The sequence below is a fragment of the Trypanosoma cruzi genome, assembly GCF_000209065.1.
Source record: "Trypanosoma cruzi strain CL Brener chromosome Unknown tcruzi_1047053507611, whole genome shotgun sequence".
NCBI classification, from domain to species: Eukaryota; Euglenozoa; class Kinetoplastea; order Trypanosomatida; family Trypanosomatidae; genus Trypanosoma; species Trypanosoma cruzi.
In genome coordinates this window covers 55347-71264 of record NW_921231.1, presented here as the reverse complement: position 1 = coordinate 71264, position 15918 = coordinate 55347, and the positions used below count along the sequence as shown (strand labels likewise).

The window sequence follows — 15918 nt, the reverse complement described above, 5'->3', positions numbered from 1 at the left end:
CTCCTCTGACCGTGCAGTTAGAGCTATTTTGACTTGACTAGCAGAGTTATCGTTTTAAGGTATTAGTTATTGCTCGCGGCAGTATTAGGACAATCAGTAGTGGGATAACGATTTATCGGATTTGTGCTTTTGGATTCTCCATCTGTAGAAAGGGATTTATTAGAAAGGTGCTACGGTCGACGGTACGAGTGCGACACACCACGACAACCCTATTGATACCTGGTTGGGTTGGTGGATGTGGTCTACGGTGGGTGCGTGTCCGCGCAGCCGGCACCGTGTGCGGCACAGTGCCATTGCGGCTGTGCGTGTGGCGCTGCTTGTGGCGTTGGCGCTGGTGGCGGCGGCGGCGTGGATGCCCGCGGTGCATGCGGTGGTGTTGCGACTGCGGGGCGGTACGGTGGACAGAGCCATCACGGTTGGCCGCGCCGTGGAAACGGTGCTGATGGACGGCGTGTCCATCACGAACGGCGTGGCTGTGGTGTTCGACGTGCCGGCGATGCTTCCCGGCGCGCTGCGCATCGAACTGAGGAGCTGCGTGTGCGATGGCGGTGCGCAGATCTACGTGCGGGGCTACAGCGGCGAGCCGACGAGTGACCGGAGCCTGGAGGTGAGCGTGAGCGGGCTGTCCGGGAGCTACTGCTCGCTTGTGTTTGCGCACAACCTGCCGGCACGCACGAACGTAACGGTCCGTGACTCGACGATTGTGACGGCGGGGCCGATGCGCTACTCGAAGCTGAGCGGGCTGACGGACGCGGTGGCGTCGCCGCTTGTGCTGCACGCGACGTCGCTGTTGCAGACGCAGCTGCGTGTGAGCAGCACTGTGCTGAGGTCGTCGCATGCGGGCGGGTCGGCGGTGTACGTTGGCGGCGGCGTAGAACTGCTGTCGAGCGCTGTGGTGCTTGACGGCGTGTCGCTGGAGGCGTCGGGCGGTCCGACCGCGTCCGCGATGCATGTGGCGTCTTCGTCGTGTCTCAGTCTGCGGACCCACTCGGTGTTCTCCGTGACGAACGTGTCGGCTGTGAGCAGTGGCAGCGGAGTTGTGCTTGGAGAGCGCCTCTCGGTGCTTGATTCGGTGCTGCGCTTTGTGGGCGTCGAGGGGTCTGCTGCGTCGTCGCTGGTGCGCTGCGGCGGTGGGACGGTGGGTGCCGGCGGGTGGCTGGACCTGCACGACGTGTGGGCGGTGGGCGAGGCGTCGTCTGTGGCGTCGCTGTCGGGTGTGACGCTGATCGGCGGCACCGTGTCGATTGCGCGCTGCGCTGCCACCGGCGCGACGCTTGTCTCCGGGCCGACGATCACGAGCGGCGTCGTGTCGGTGCAGTGCAACCGTGCCGGCGGCCGGGTGCTGCAGAGCAGCGGCGACTACCGCATGGCCGGCCTGCCCTCCGTGAGTGTGGTGCCGTGCGACGGCTGTGCGGTTGCGCTGGCGTGCTTTGATGCGCTGACGGCGTCGTTCACCGACTGCGTGTGCAGCTGCCGTGCCGGCGGTGTGGGCGAGGCGTGCCTGCCGTTCGAGGTGCCGCCTGCGAGGTCCGGTGGTGGCGGTGCGCAGGGCTGCGTGAGTGGCGTGACGCTGACGGAGTCGGTGACGGTTGGCGGCTGGCGTGCGACGGCGTGCTTCGACTCGGCGGTGTTCAGCGGCCCAATCACTGTGGCGGTGGACCTGCGCTCGATGGACGTGTTCGCTGACGCGCTGAACGTGACGCTGCGCCACTGCGTGCTTGCGGGCGGTGTGCAGCTGCGGATTGGCGGCCTCAGCGAGAGCACGGCGCGCTTGATGCCCCACGCCCTCGTCAACATGACGAATGTGACGTCGCTGGAGGGCACGATCGTGCTGCAGGGCGCGATGCCGCTGCACTCGAGTGTGCTTCTGGCGAACTCAACGCTGCGTGCGACGGTTGGCGGGTCGCAGTACGTGCCGACGACCCGTGGCTACGCGGGATCCCGGTACGGCCCCGCGCTTGTCCTGGACGGCGTCCGTCTTCTGTCGACGCGGTTTGTCATGACGCGGTCGTTGTTGGTGTGTGGCGGGGACTCGTGCGCTGCGATCCTCGTGGAGCGCGGCCTTGGCGTGAACCTGTCCAGCGTCTTCTACATGGACAACTGCGCTGTCCTGTCGCGGACGCACGTGATGTACGCTCTTGCGTCGGACCTGCGTGTTGGCGGCGGCTCCGTGTTCTCCATACAGAACAGCTCGTGGAGTGCGCCGAGCACTGAATATTGCAAGGGCGCGTGTGTGTTTGAGGGCGTAGCGGTGGATGGCGGCAGCGCGCTGCAGGTTGTGTCCAGCACTTTCCGTCTTGGCTTCGCCATGCTCATTGCAAACACGCTGACCGTGACTGGCGGCAGCTGGCTGGTGCACCGCAACAACGAGTTTCGTACCGCGTACGTTGTGTACGTGGAAAGTGGGAATGGCTTTGCGTTCCGCGATCGGAGTGTGTGGTCGATAATACATAACAACTTCACGTATGGCTCGTACTCGTCAACCATTGTAAGTATGACGAGCAACTGGTCACTGCCATCCGACATGCACCCGACCATCTACGGCGTGTGCAACGAGGCAAGGGGCTCAACTGTGACGAATTACCAATACGACCTCAATATTGGAGCACGCGTGACGGTGTTGGACTGTGGCACGTGCACTGTGGACGCCGTGTGCTTTGCTGCGAGGACGAGCAGCATCAGCGGCTGTGAGTGTTTGTGCGCTGCTGGTGGCTACGGTGGCACTTGTCTGCCAGCTGCGGTTCCGGACGGCCTTGGGCCGCACCCGCTCCCCGATGCCACCGACACGGAGGTCCGCTGCGTGCACGGTGGCAGCATCAGCTCCGTGGACGATCCTGATCCCGGTGTGCGTGGTCTGTGCTTTGTCAACGTGACCTTCACCGCTACGATTGTGCTGGACCTGTGGAGCTTCAACGCACCACAACAGACACTGAACATCACGCTGCTGCAGTGCGTCCTCATGGGCCTGTCGGTCAAGGGGAGTGATGCACGCGTGCACGTGAACGTGACGTCTTCGATGATGGATTCCGGAGCTTTGGAGTTTGAGGGTGATTTTGGTGCGAATTCCCAGATACTGGTGGCAGGCAGTACGCTTGTGACGACGTGGGGCCATGCCATTGCTATTGTGGGGCTTTCTCTTGGTGCGAACTCGACGCTGCTGCTGCTTGACAACAACATTGAGGGAAGTAGTTACGCAGTGTATTTATTCATTGGTGTTGTTAATGGTGGCGGGATCATTGTGAAGGGAAATACGTTGAGGGCAACAGAGGAGGATAACGGTGTGGAATCATCCGTTTGCGTTTACGCGGTTTTGAGGAACGGCGGCTACATTGACGTGGAGAACAACACGATGAGCGCGTTCAATGGCGTTTATTTGTTTGGGGATACCACCGTGAGCTTCGCGGGGCTGCTGCGAGTGGCGGATTGCACCTTTTTTGGCAGCGCGGAGTTTTCTGATTCTGCGCTGGTGTATTTATCGAACTCTCTCATCCTTCAGGGTGGAGCGCAGTGGCGTGTGGAGGGCAACAGCGTAAGTGCGGCCTTAGTAATAGGTATAGCACATGCCCAGCACAAAATGAGGCTGTCGGGCAGCGGCACCACCGTGGTGGTTGCACACAACCGTCAGATGGACGATAGTTATTCTTTTGCTGATCTGCATCATTTGAACACGTTTTTGGCTTCCCCCGCGAGGTTTGTGGTTGGGTGCAATCTGCAGGGCGATGAGGAGGTGTCGTACGACGATGTGTTTCCGGAGGAAGTGGTGGTGTTCGGGTGCGGCACATGCAACGACAACGCGGCGTGCTACATGCCCGGGACGGAGTCGGTGGACCGCAGCTCGTGCTCGTGCAGCTGCAAGGAAGAATGGCATGGCGCATCGTGTCTTCCCTTCGAGGTGCCCGACACGGTTGTGCCGCCCGTGGCGGAGAGAGCCGTCGACGGCGACACGAGCTGCGTGGTGAACCAGACTTTGACGAACCTCACGCTGAACATGTGGAAGACGCACCACTGCTACGCGGGTGTGACATTCGGCGGCGTGGATGCAGTACTGACGTTCTCTCTCAACAGTATGCCGCTGCATCTCCCCATCAACATCACGCTCACTGGGTGCACATTCCGTGGCGGTGCCGCGCTGCAGTTTGTTGGTGGTGCTGAGGCGGCGGAGTCAGCCGGCGTCCTTATCCGCGTGAGTCAGACGGTGATGCAGTCCTCTGTTGTTGCTTTTTCACTTGCCCTTCCGCTGCGCTGCGACATCGCCGTCACGGAGGTTGACGCGGTGCAGTCTTCTGTTGTCTTTTGGCCCGACACTCTGAACAAAAGGTTTAGCGTAGTGACGCTGGTCGACGTTGTGTTGAGTGCTTCGACGCTGCTGGTCAGCAACGTCAATGCGCATGCATCGAGGCGCGGCGGGTTTGGTTTGTACTCGATTGCGACGCTGACGCTGGTGGGTGGCAGCTCGCTGTACACGCGGTACTGCAGCTTTGATGGGTACGCACACATGTTCTACATGTACAGGCTCAGTGTCCGCGACCACTCCTTTTTTGCGCTGCTCAACAACACGATGTCCTCCGGGACAAGCCTCTTGTTTCAGTACCAAGACTTCAGCGTGTCGGATCACAGCGTGTTGCGCGTGGTGGGGAACAGCGGCTCCGTGCGATACGCCATCTTTGTAGACGACTCGTGGACTGTTCAGCGGTCAAGCTGGTTGGATTGGCGCGACAACGACGTGGGAGTGGGTGCGATGTTCCACGAATCCGAATCCACTTTTGTGAGCATCGACAGTAGCAGTGTGGTGACGCTGACGGGCTGCAAGATGGGCTCGACGGGGTTGTCGGAGCATTTGCTATCTCGGGCTGACGCCGGCTACGGGTTCGTTGCTGGGTGTCTGACGGTCGCGGGACGGTTGGTGACGACGGCGGCTGAACTGGAGCTGAAAGGCATTAACAACGTGACGACGGTTACCGCGTGCGGGGAGTGCACGAAGGACGGCGATTGCTTTTTTCCGCTGACGACGGCGGTCATTGGATGCGAGTGCCAGTGCGCTGCTGGAGGGCACGGCGATGTGTGTGTTCCGGCGCCTGTGCCTGCTGGCCCGCCGCCACCGCCACCGCCACTGCCAACGCCGCCAACACCACCGCCGCCGCCTGTTGGTGAGTGCATCAGCGACATGGTGTACCCCGAGGTGGCGCAGGCTGTGGGCGGTGGGCTGTCGTGGCTGTGCTACCGCAACGTGACGTTCAGCGGGGGCGGCATGAGCCTGACGGTGCTGATTGGGGCGATGACGGGCGAAGTGGCGAACATCACTTTCGATGGATGCACGTGGAGGGACGGTGCCGTGCTGGTGCTGTTGGGCAACGCGTACGCCGCTGTGGGGTCGCTGCACATCCTCGTCACCGGCAACACATTTAGTGACGCGCTGCTCCGACCGGAGGGTGGGTTTCCACCGCACACGAACATCACGATCAGCGGGAACCGCTTCACGGTCACGAGGCTGATCTCTCGGCCGGGTTTGGCCCTTGGCAGCCCGTCGTGTGTTGCGATGAATGAGCTGACGATCAGCAATGACTCCGCGGTGGTGCTGAGCGGCAATGTGTTTCAGAGCGTGAGGGTATCGTCACGCGCCATTCATGTTGTTGAATATGCACTGAGGGTGTCGTGGCACTCCCTGTTTGCGGTGATGGGCAACACGTTTCATATGGACGGCGGTGACAGTACTTTGATATGTCTTGAGGGGTCTAGCCAGTCTTCGTCGCTGTGTGTACTGAACAATTCTGCCGTGGTGATCCGAGGCAATCTTGTGTCGAGGCCGGTGCAGTACTTTATTTTCTTTCTTCGTATCCTAAGTGTGGAGTCCCGGTCAGCGGTTGTGTTTCATGGCAACGAGATGCAGAGAAGCTTGGCTGTGTTTTATTCAACTTTTTCTTCCTACATTTACTACAACTCCTGGCTGCAGTTGAGTGGCAACCTCTGCCGCGCATCCCCATCGGATGCGTTTGCTGTTTTGAGCCTCACAGTGAATCTCCGCGACTCAACTGTGTTATTCTCCGGCAACCAATTTATTTCCCGCAAGGGAATGATCAAGGCGCTGTGGATATTTTCAGGGACAAGCGATCTCACAAACGGAGCGATTGTGGCCGCGTGCAACACTGTGAACGGCGGTGAGGGGGCGAAGTACAGCATCCCGTCCGTGTACAATGCCACCATCCTGACCTGCAGCGACCCATGCACTCTCGCGACGTCGTGCTTCCCCGCGTACACGAAGACGGCCTCGAGTGATGGCTGCGCCTGCACGTGCGCGGAGGGCGGCCACGGCGATGCGTGCCTGCCCGTCGCTGTCCCCGAGCCACCGAGCACCGACGGCGCCGACTTGTGCGTGCGGGACGTGCGTGTGGGTGTGGAGGTGAGCGCCGGTCTCGGGACGTCGGTGGTGTGCTACGTTGGTGTGACCTTTGCGGCGGACGTCGTGGTGGACGTGGAGTCGATTTCGGGGAGCGTGCGCAACGTGACGCTGGCAAACTGCACGTTTGTGGACGGAGCGAGCCTGTACGTTGTTGGGTGGCGGTCCGAACCGCCTGCTGGCGAGCGCGTCGATGTGTTGATCAGCGGGCTTGAGTCGCGTTCCGGCGGTGGCGTGCTGGTGGCGAACCGATTTCTGCCGGGCTCGCGCGTCACTGTGGTGGACTCGGTGCTGATTGCAGAGGCGCGTGTTGCGTACCGCGGCGACTACGGCCTTGGCGACGCCTCCGCGTGCCTCGTGGTGCACAAGGTGAATCTGACTGGGAGTGTGCTGACCATTGCGCGCACGCACGTGGCGGCTGTGTTCCGCGACGCTGTTGCCGTGTTGGTGGTTGGCGGCGTGGCGCTGTCTTCGCGCGGTGCGCTGTACGTGGACGGGCTGTCGGTGCAGACGGCGCTGGGGCTGTGTGTGTCGGTGGAGGGCGGCGTTGCGGCTAGCGGCGGCTCCGTGGTGGCGTTTGTTGACAGCGACTTCCTGCTGTGCAAGCACGCGGTGTCTGTGCGTGGGACTGTGAGCGTGTTGGGCTCCGCTGTGGCGCTTGTGCGGAGCGACTTTGCGTCGACGGAGGACTACGCGGTGGCGTTTTATTCGACGGTGAGCCTGGTCGGCGGGTCGATGCTGCTGGTGAAGGGCAACGTGCACGACGGCGTCTCGAGGGAGATGCTTTACGCCGCTGGCGCCGTGACCGCTGTTGGGAGCACGCTGAGCTTTGTGCGCAACCGAGTGCTGCTGCCGCGGATGCTGTCGCTGAGCCTGTCGCTTGCGGCTGGGGCGCATGTGAGGGTGGCGTGCAACGACGCTGGTGGGCGAGCCCTGTCGACGGCGGAGGAGTACGCTGCGGCTGGTTTTGGCGACGCTGGGAGCATCGACGTTGCTGGGTGCGACGCCTGCAACAGGGACACGCACTGCTACGCGCCCGGGACGGCGTCGGCGAGCATGAAGAACGGTGTGTGCGTGTGCGCGTGCGGCAGTGGCGGGTACGGCGAGGCTTGCGTGCCTGTGGGTGCTCCCGCACTGCCGCCTGCTGCGGGCACCGCGTCGAGAGTGTTCGTCCGCGAGGGCGTGACGGTGCAGTCGGTGTTCGTTGTGCCTGCCGGCGCGAGCGAGGTGACGCTGCGCCACGTTGTGCTGGACGGCGTGAGTCCGGTGCTCTACGTGCCGTGGATGGCGCGGGACGGCGTGAGGATCGTTGTGCAGAACGTGTCGCTGCGTAACGGCGCTGTGCTGTACGTGATGGGCGGTAGAGGCTTGCGCGGTGCGGGGGCGGCGGGGAGCAACGAGAGCGGGCCGGTGGAGCTGTCGGTGTGCGATGTGGAGGCGCTGAACGGTGCGCTTGTGCTGACCGGCACGTTTTCCGCGGGGTCCGTGCTGACGGTGACGGACTCCCTGCTGGTTGCCGCGAGGTCGACGCCGCTTGTGTATCTTCCCGGCTCGCGGTCCTCGCCGTACGCACCGGTGCTGGTGCTGTCGGGTCTGCGGCTTGTGCGGTCCGTGCTGGTTGTGTCTGGCGTTGCCCTCGTGACCGTGGTGACTGGTGGGCGGACGGTGGTGGTGGACGGCGCCGTGCTGGAGCTTGTCGGTGGCGGTGTCGCGCTGGACGCGGCTGTGCTCGGTGGCGACTATGCGTTGTACGCGAGTGCGCGCGTGGTTGCGTCGGGGGGCGCTGTGCTGCGCGTGTCGGGGAGCCGGGTGTACGCCGCGCATGGGCTGGTGTTTGGCAGCGGGGTGGAGGCCAACACGTCCGCCTTAGTGGTGAACGACAACGCCGGTGCGCTGACCGATGGCGCGCTGCTGGTGCTGCGGGGGTTGGCGTCGTTTGCGTCCGGGTCGTGGCTGTCGGTGCGCGGCAACAGCATCAGCGGCAGGCTCCTTTCGCTGCCGTCGTACCCGCGCAGTGCGGAACTCGTGCAGAGCACGCTGACGCTCTATGGGAACGCCGGCAGCGGGTCCGTCGTGATGGACGGCGCCGTTGCGCTTGTGGGCGCCGGCCGACGGTTCGTCGTGGGGTGCCTGACGCTCAACGGGCAGGCGCTGCGGCCGATGGAATACAGGTCCGCCGGCATCATCGGGGAATTCCGCCCTGTGGCGTGTGGCGTGTGCGATGCCGACGTGAGCTGCTTTGCTGCTGCGACGAGGGCGATGTCGGGGTCGTGCCGCTGCCGCTGTGCTGAGGGCGGGTACGGGCGTGACTGCCTGCCGGTGTACCTGCCGCACGTGGACGGGTGCAACCGCACGCCCGGCATGCCGCTGCTGAGCCACACGGCGACGCTGACGGAGACGCGCAGCCCGACGCCACCGTGGACGCCAATTCCGACGCCGAGCCTGAGCAGGACGCATTACTGGCCGACGGAGACCCTGCAGGTGACGGAGACGGTGGCGCTGTCGCTCACGCGGACCCCGACGGCGTCGGTGAGCAGCACGCTGTGGTGGAGCGAGGTGGCGTGCCCGACGCTCGCCGTGACGACTACGGCGGCTGGTGGGAGCCTGACGCAGAACGACATCCGCGGCGGTGGGAGCGCCGTCCCGACGCTGCTGATGGTGGCGCTGCCGCCGCCGTTTCGGTGGGCACGCGACCCGCAGCTCGGCACGCACCTGAGCTTTGTGCTGGTGTCGACGGCGCAGCCGAGCGGGTTTGGTAGTCCGTGGGGAGCGATGCTGCGCAACGCGACGTGGGAGCGCAACGCGACGAATCCGTCCACCGTCCTGGAGCTGGCTGTGCCCGTGCACCGCGGTTACTTCATTGCTGCCGACGAGACGCTAGTCATTCGCTGCGACGCTGCGGCGGTGCTCGGCGGCTGCAAGGGTGTGTTGCTTGGGTCCTTCACGATCACTTCGAGCACGCTGCCCGTCGCTGCCAGCGTCCTTTCTGCGATCACCGGCGTTGTTGCGGGTGCGGCTGCTGTTGCCGTGGTGGTGACCGGCGGGCTGGGCTCCGTTCTGGAGATGCAGGCGCTCGGCGTGTTTGCGAGGATGCCATGCGCCTCGACACAGGAGCGTGCGAGCACCGTTGCGCTGCCGTACTTCCTGTCGGTGTTCGCTGCCCTTGACCCGCTGTGGATGGTGGTGGGCAACGCGCTGCTCGCCGCTGTGTTCGGGTGCGTGCACTACGGTGTGACGGTCGCCTTCCAGCGGTGGCGCGGCGTGGACGCGGCGAGTGCGTGGGCGGCGATGCGCTTCCCGAGCCTGACGTACGTCGTGGCACACGCGATGCACCTCGGCATCTTCTTTGGCTCCGTGCTCGCACTTGCGATGCCCGACGCCCGCGTGCATCACCGCGTGGTCGGTGTCGTTGGCGTGCTGTACGGTGCAGCGTTCCCTGCTGGCGTGTGCTACTTGATTGCCCGCCACACGGGCGCGAGCTTCACGAAGTACTGGCAGTTTTCGAGGAAGCCGCTGCACGAGCGCCTGCTGTACCCCGTCGGGTATTGGCACCCCGCGGCGCAGCAGCGGATGTACGGCGGCATGCTGACGAACATGAGGGGCAGCTACGTGTACTGGTGCGTGTTCCAGCTGTCGGTGCTGTGTGTGGTGGGCCTGATTGCTGCTGTGCACCCGCCCGTGGGAAGCTGCCACGTCCTGTACTTCTGCATGGCGGCCGTGCTGCTTGCGGGTGCGGGCGTGGTTGCCTTCACGAACATGATGCGCTCTGCCTTCCTGACGGTGATGCGCACGGCGAGCTTTGTGCTCCTTGCGGCGTTGTGCGTGGTCAGCGTGGCCAACCACCTTGCGCCGAGCGACGGTGGTGCGAGGGCGTACGTGGCTATCGTGCTGCTGCTGACCGCTGTGCTGCTTGCGATCACTGTGTACGGCGTCGTTGTGTGGTACGCGGAGGACCGCCACTGGCAGGAGCTGCGCGAGCCGCGGCGTGGCGGGCTGGAGGCACTGCTGCGCGATTATGAGGAGAGCGACGAAGAGACGCGGAAGCCGCACGACATGACGTTATCGTCGTACGCCTCAGGCACCACCGGCGCGTCGTCGTACCGACCACCCGCACAGCTCCAGCCTATGGCCGGTGACACCCGCTCAGACACTCTGAGCCTGTTCGACCGTGTATCCAGTGCGAGCTGCAGCATTAATTATGCTCCTCTGGAAAGGTGAAGAAGCTTTGCTTGACGAAAAATTTAGCGCAGTTTCTTTTTTTGGGGTGGAAAGGCTCCGCCCCCAACAGTATCCGTACGCGGCGAGAAGACGCAAAGCCCCTCGCAGATGCGGCATAAAGTGGATGCTTCTGCTATGCATCTTCTTTCAATTATTCATAGATTGATCGGGTGATTGATTTGTTGCTTTTATTTTATCGATTATCGACGACAACGGATTATCGAGCTATCACGCTAGCCCGGGGCGGATGCGTAACGTGTGCGTGTGTTTTGCGCTCTTCGCTGCAGCACCGAGTATGGGGGCTGTTGCTCTCTCTATTTCATATCTGTACTCTGTAATGAGTACGTGCTCGAAGACGGTGGCTGATGTGCGGATCATAGGATGCATTCAGGAAAACGTTAGGGAAAACAATCGATGAAGCCCTTCTGTGACGCGTCAACTCCTGGAGGTTGTGAGTGTGCGTTGTTGGCTGATATGAGGGAGGGCGTGGGTGCCACGGCTGTGCAGCTGCGCAGCCACCCATCGTACTCCGCACCGACAGCGTCATTGATTGTTTTTTTTTTTGGGTTGTTTCTGTTTTTTGTGCGGGTGTCTGCAGTGACTCTCATGCTCCCCGATGACTGTGTGGGAGGGCATGCTCGTCACTCTTTATACTTCTGATGTTGTATGGAAGGAACGGCAAAAAAATATGTGGGATGATGCTTTTTTTTTTTTTTTGCGTATGTGTGTATATATTTATCGACGTGTTTCTGTGGGTTATTTTATTATTTCTTCCCCCTTCTCTCTTTTTTTTTTTTTTTTTTTAGCTTTGCTCCAAACGTGTCTCAGTGTTGGTTTAGTACGACCACAGACGGGTAGTTTGAGTCGCGAGTAGTTTTTTCTTTTTTTGTGTCATTTAGTGTTAGACAATAACGTGGGCACGTTCGTCAAGCATCCACTCTCCACAGCATGGTGCCTGATATTTTGGAATAATCCCAGGTGTAACGCAGGCACCACCGCCGTGGCACGCATGGGAAGTAAGATGGAACGCGGGATAGCAAAAGATATTGTGCTGCACATGTGTCTGTTGTATTTGTTCTGTTGAGGACGTTTCAATTCAGAGGAAGAGGGATGAACATTGCACAATGCTTTGGCATGGAGGGGTTATTACCTTTTTATTATTATTCTTATTTTTGGTATGATCTCTGGTTTCCACCCGTGTCTGCCCCGATTGCCTCCCCTGAGTGGATCTGCGCCACGGCCATCGTTTTTGTTGTTTGCGGGAGGAAAAACACATTGCGAGTGACGAAACCACACGTCATGTATGCGGCGTCCAGGGAGGTACGCATTTGAGGTGGAGTGCACACATGTGGACGCTATATGAGACGAAACGGGGGCTGACTGATCAATCATCGCTTCTTTTCTGGAGAGTGTGCTCTTTTTTTTTTTTTTTTGCTGCCCTTTTGTGCCAGGGCACGGCGGGATTGGGGATCGCCGTCCCACGAAAGGTCTTGCACACATACACACTCTCATGCCACTGTCGCCCCGAATCCGGGAGCAAACCCAAATCCCTGCTGCTTTTTTGCATTGGCGCAATTATTCATTTATTTGTTTATTAGCTGACGCCATTCTGTCCGGCGTACTACTTTGATTGGATTGTGTGGGACTGCTCGCCAACGCCATCGGAGAAAGCAGGCCGACTTTTTCACGTATTTAATTCCATCTTGCATGCAGGTATTTTTTCCACACGTTCTGTTGGGCACTCAAACATCGAGGGATTTGGAACTATGCGTACGTGGAATTCTTCCTGCCATGTGAACTGCGGGCAACACCGAGGGGCTGTCACTTTGACTCCGCAGAGTTGTTGTGTCTCTTTGCAGGGTTGGCAGGAAATTCCATGCAGCCCGCTACTGCTGGTGTGTCCCCAAATGTTGTCACTCCATGCGAATAATGTGCTTCAGCGAGTGAGGGGGATGATTGGGTTTGTGTGCACTCTGGTTCTGTTTGCTACTTTGTGCGGGCACGCAAGAGTTGAGGGGTGGGAGAATGGAGCGGGGCGATGCATGGCTGCGTCTCGCCCATTGTTCACTGCACGATGGTGTGGTGCACATTGTGGTGCTGACTCTACGATGCGACTGCGGTCTCCTGTGCGGCAATGGTGGTGGGTGGAGGAGATTGTTGACCCGCGGCGGGACGGTGGGATCGTGCCTCCTTTTCTTTTTTCCTTACCTTTTGTAAAGGTGTGCACTTATTTTTGGTGTCAGCGATGAGGCAAACAGACCGACAACGTGAATAAAACAAAATAAAAAAGGGCGATAATGTGGCGGTGTTGGGGTTGGTTGCACGCCTCGTGTTGCTTCGGGGGCGGTGGGCCTTGACTGTTTCACCGACAGGCGTTGCAGTGCGGCTGCATGGCGTACCGACCTCCCCGCCGTGCGAGTGTCACGCCCAACGCCATTGGGACTGCGAGAAGAAACAGCCGCGACTGTCCTTTGGAGTCAGCGGCACCTGTGTTGGCTCCGACGCTACAGCTCGACATGTGGCGGAGAGTAAAGAGCGGCCGCAGTGGACTCTTGACAGTCTGGTGGAAGATGTACTGCTAGACAGAGGCACACTCAGCACCGGAATGAAGCTGAACGGTTTTCTCCGGAGCAAATTGGGCGATGAGTGGGTTGTGAAGGGAAAAGGGAACGTCATTATGAAGGTGTTTCTTCAGGAGCCGGATGATTACGTACAAGACCAGCGGTTTCTTAGAATTATTTTTAATTTACCAGAATACCAGGTGTAAAAGCTTCATTACGAGGGTGTGTTCTCTCTCGGGCAATGGAGGGACTATGAAGGAAAGTATACAGTCACTCCTATTGCAGGGGGAGCACTCGACGCAGCCCTTTCTCATGTACTGAGAGAAAAAGCAAAAACAGAGACAGAGAAAAGGGCAAGGCGGGAGCAACAAATAAAATTTACCATTTCCACCAATATCGAAGATGTGCTGTTTAAGAGAAGAGTTTGCGCCAATAACACGAAGTTGAATGATTTTCTTACGGTGGAGTTGGGCGGCAAGGGCGTCGTGGACGCAAATTGGAATGTCTTGCTGGAGGAGTTTGTTAGGAACCCTGAGAAATACATCGACGATGAGGGAGTATTGAACGAAATAAAGACATTATATAATTATGTGAGGATGGAGGCTGCTGTAAGGGAGGAAATAAATTTTTGTGAAGATTTACGCAGCCTTTACGATAAAGGTGTGCACGCTTTACTGAAGTGGTCAGAGGATGCTGCGGAGGTAAAAGCAGGTGTTCAAGAAATCACTAAAAGGTTCTTGGATGCAGCCCTCGAGGAAGTGAGGTACCGAACAATTACGAGTGCACCGAAAACACTGAAGGGATACTACGAGTCTGTGTGCAATGCGAGGTGGCATCATGTCGTGGAAGTCCCTGGCGGCGAGAGGACGGGAATGGAGGTGGAGAATGGGAAGCCAGAACAGTCATTGACGTACAAGGCAGTTGGCCAATCTCTCGAAAAGGATGACGGTGTGGGGCAATCCGGTGCACCGCGTCCCAGGCTGCTGGTGTTCACGTCGGACAAGGGGTGGCCGTACTCGTGGAAATGGAAGGAGAATAAATCCGCTCGTGACTGCCATGTGAACTGTGAGGTGGAGCGCGTGTGGCAGATCGTTAAGGGCGATCTAACCGAATGGTTCAGCACTCACGGTGAGGCCGGCTTTGAGCTTTAGCGGCATGTGTTGATTGGGACGCCCGGGATCGGGAAGTCGATGGCTGCCGGCTCGTTCCTCCTCTACCAGCTGCTGCAATACGATGCGGAGCGACTCCAAATGGTTGTGTGTTTTGTTGGTGGAAGCACGACGTACGTGTTTAACAAGACCACGCAAGCGGTGTCAGTATACATGGGTAGGTTCAGTGTTGAGTATGCTGTGGACATTTTGTCTGACCGTGTGGTGAGGGGGTATGTCATCCGCGACGCGGCAGAGCCGGATTATCGTCCGTCTATTGATTTGTCTCCCAGTGGATGGGGCAGGATTGCGGTGTCACCCTCAAATGTGCGCAACTACAGGGAATGGAGGAGGCAAAAGGGAGCCGCAGAAATCATCACGAATTGCCCCGACGAGGGCGATGTGAGGGCGATGCGCGTTTGGATGAGGTGCCACCGGCCCGCGCAGGAGCGGGCGGAATACTGGCGAGAGGTGAAGGGTCACATGGATGAAGTGGGGCCGCTTCCAAGTTATATTTTTGACGGGCGAAAATACGATGGTCGGATTCAACAGTGACACAAAACCGTCGATGGGACGACCTCTCCGAGAGCCGAGCAATGCTCTGGCCTGGGAGAGTCCAGGTTGTGGGATGATGGCAAGGTGTTCCACTGGCTTGCGAAGCTTGTCCGAGTACGAGGGGAAATGCACGATTATGAATGGCCTTCCAATGCACCGGCACCCGCTGACCTCGGAGATAAAACAGCGTGCGGGTTGTCAAGGGTTAACGCAGTGGAATGATTTTATTTTTCTGTTATCGAGGACCAGGGATTATGTCGTATCAGAAAGAATGGGAAGGTGCACCGTGTCTGCCTTCTTGGATGAGGATGTCACAGCTCCAGTCAAATCGAAAGACGCTGGTTGGGCTGCCGAGCACCACGGCGAGTGAGCATCACACCACAACCAGCGCTTTGAATGGGCTCAATGATCGTCTGGCGTATTTTAATGGTTGGGAGGAATTTTCTGAAGGATTGTCGTGGGATATGATTTATGTGCAGCACGCAGACAACACGCCGATGAATAACTGGCAGAGATGTGGTGTCGTCGATTCCAATAATTTGAGCGACGATGAAAAAGAGATTGCGGCGTTTTGGAAGGAAAAGGTGCACCAGTACTACGTGTCAATATCATCCAGAGACTTTAGAAGAGACAAATCCCTCCGAAGTGAGGAAGAACCGAAGAAATGAAAAAACGAATTGGGGAATGAACGGGCGCAGTTTGATTTCTGGCAAAATAGGGATCAGGGGCTGTTTCACCTCTTTAAATACTTTTTTGCGCGCATACGGTGCGGGTGCAGCAGCACCAGGCGACAGTATCGCACACAGATGCCGAAGATGTCCAACGCTATCGGACATATCAGTGACAGAAGAGGAAATTGGAAGGGAAAGGGGCGGTTTTATTTTTGTTAAAAAACATTAGGGGTTGTTTCATACATGTGAATGCTTGTGTGTGCATACGAGGCATAATCGGAGAATTGCTCCCTTGTGAGGGAATCGTCGTGGCCGGCGACATCGCAGTATTGCTGCAATGTTCATTTCCTTCTATTATTTTGTTCAAAGGC

At 59.1% G+C, this 15918-nt stretch overlaps 1 protein-coding gene and 1 pseudogene across 1 annotated transcript, besides 7 other annotated features; both read left to right on the top strand.

Annotated features, from left to right (window-relative positions):
• Nucleotides 1–12685: part of a sequence feature (areas not merged during assembly with more than two copies in the genome that could not be assigned to a particular haplotype) that runs on past the window's edge.
• Tc00.1047053507611.199 (dispersed gene family protein 1 (DGF-1), putative) lies at nucleotides 236–10612 on the top strand (the record flags this gene model as incomplete). Its single annotated transcript, XM_816082.1, has 1 exon — nucleotides 236–10612. The coding sequence occupies one exon, from the start codon at nucleotides 236–238 to the stop codon at nucleotides 10610–10612; it is 10377 nt and encodes a 3458-aa protein (XP_821175.1).
• Nucleotides 5090–5142: a microsatellite.
• Nucleotides 11369–11416: a sequence feature (A-rich).
• Nucleotides 12686–13428: a sequence feature (haploid, Esmeraldo-like haplotype).
• Nucleotides 12910–15543, top strand: Tc00.1047053507611.190 (annotated as a pseudogene).
• Nucleotides 13429–14124: a sequence feature (heterozygous, Esmeraldo-like haplotype).
• Nucleotides 14125–15694: a sequence feature (haploid, Esmeraldo-like haplotype).
• Nucleotides 15695–15918: part of a sequence feature (areas not merged during assembly with more than two copies in the genome that could not be assigned to a particular haplotype) that runs on past the window's edge.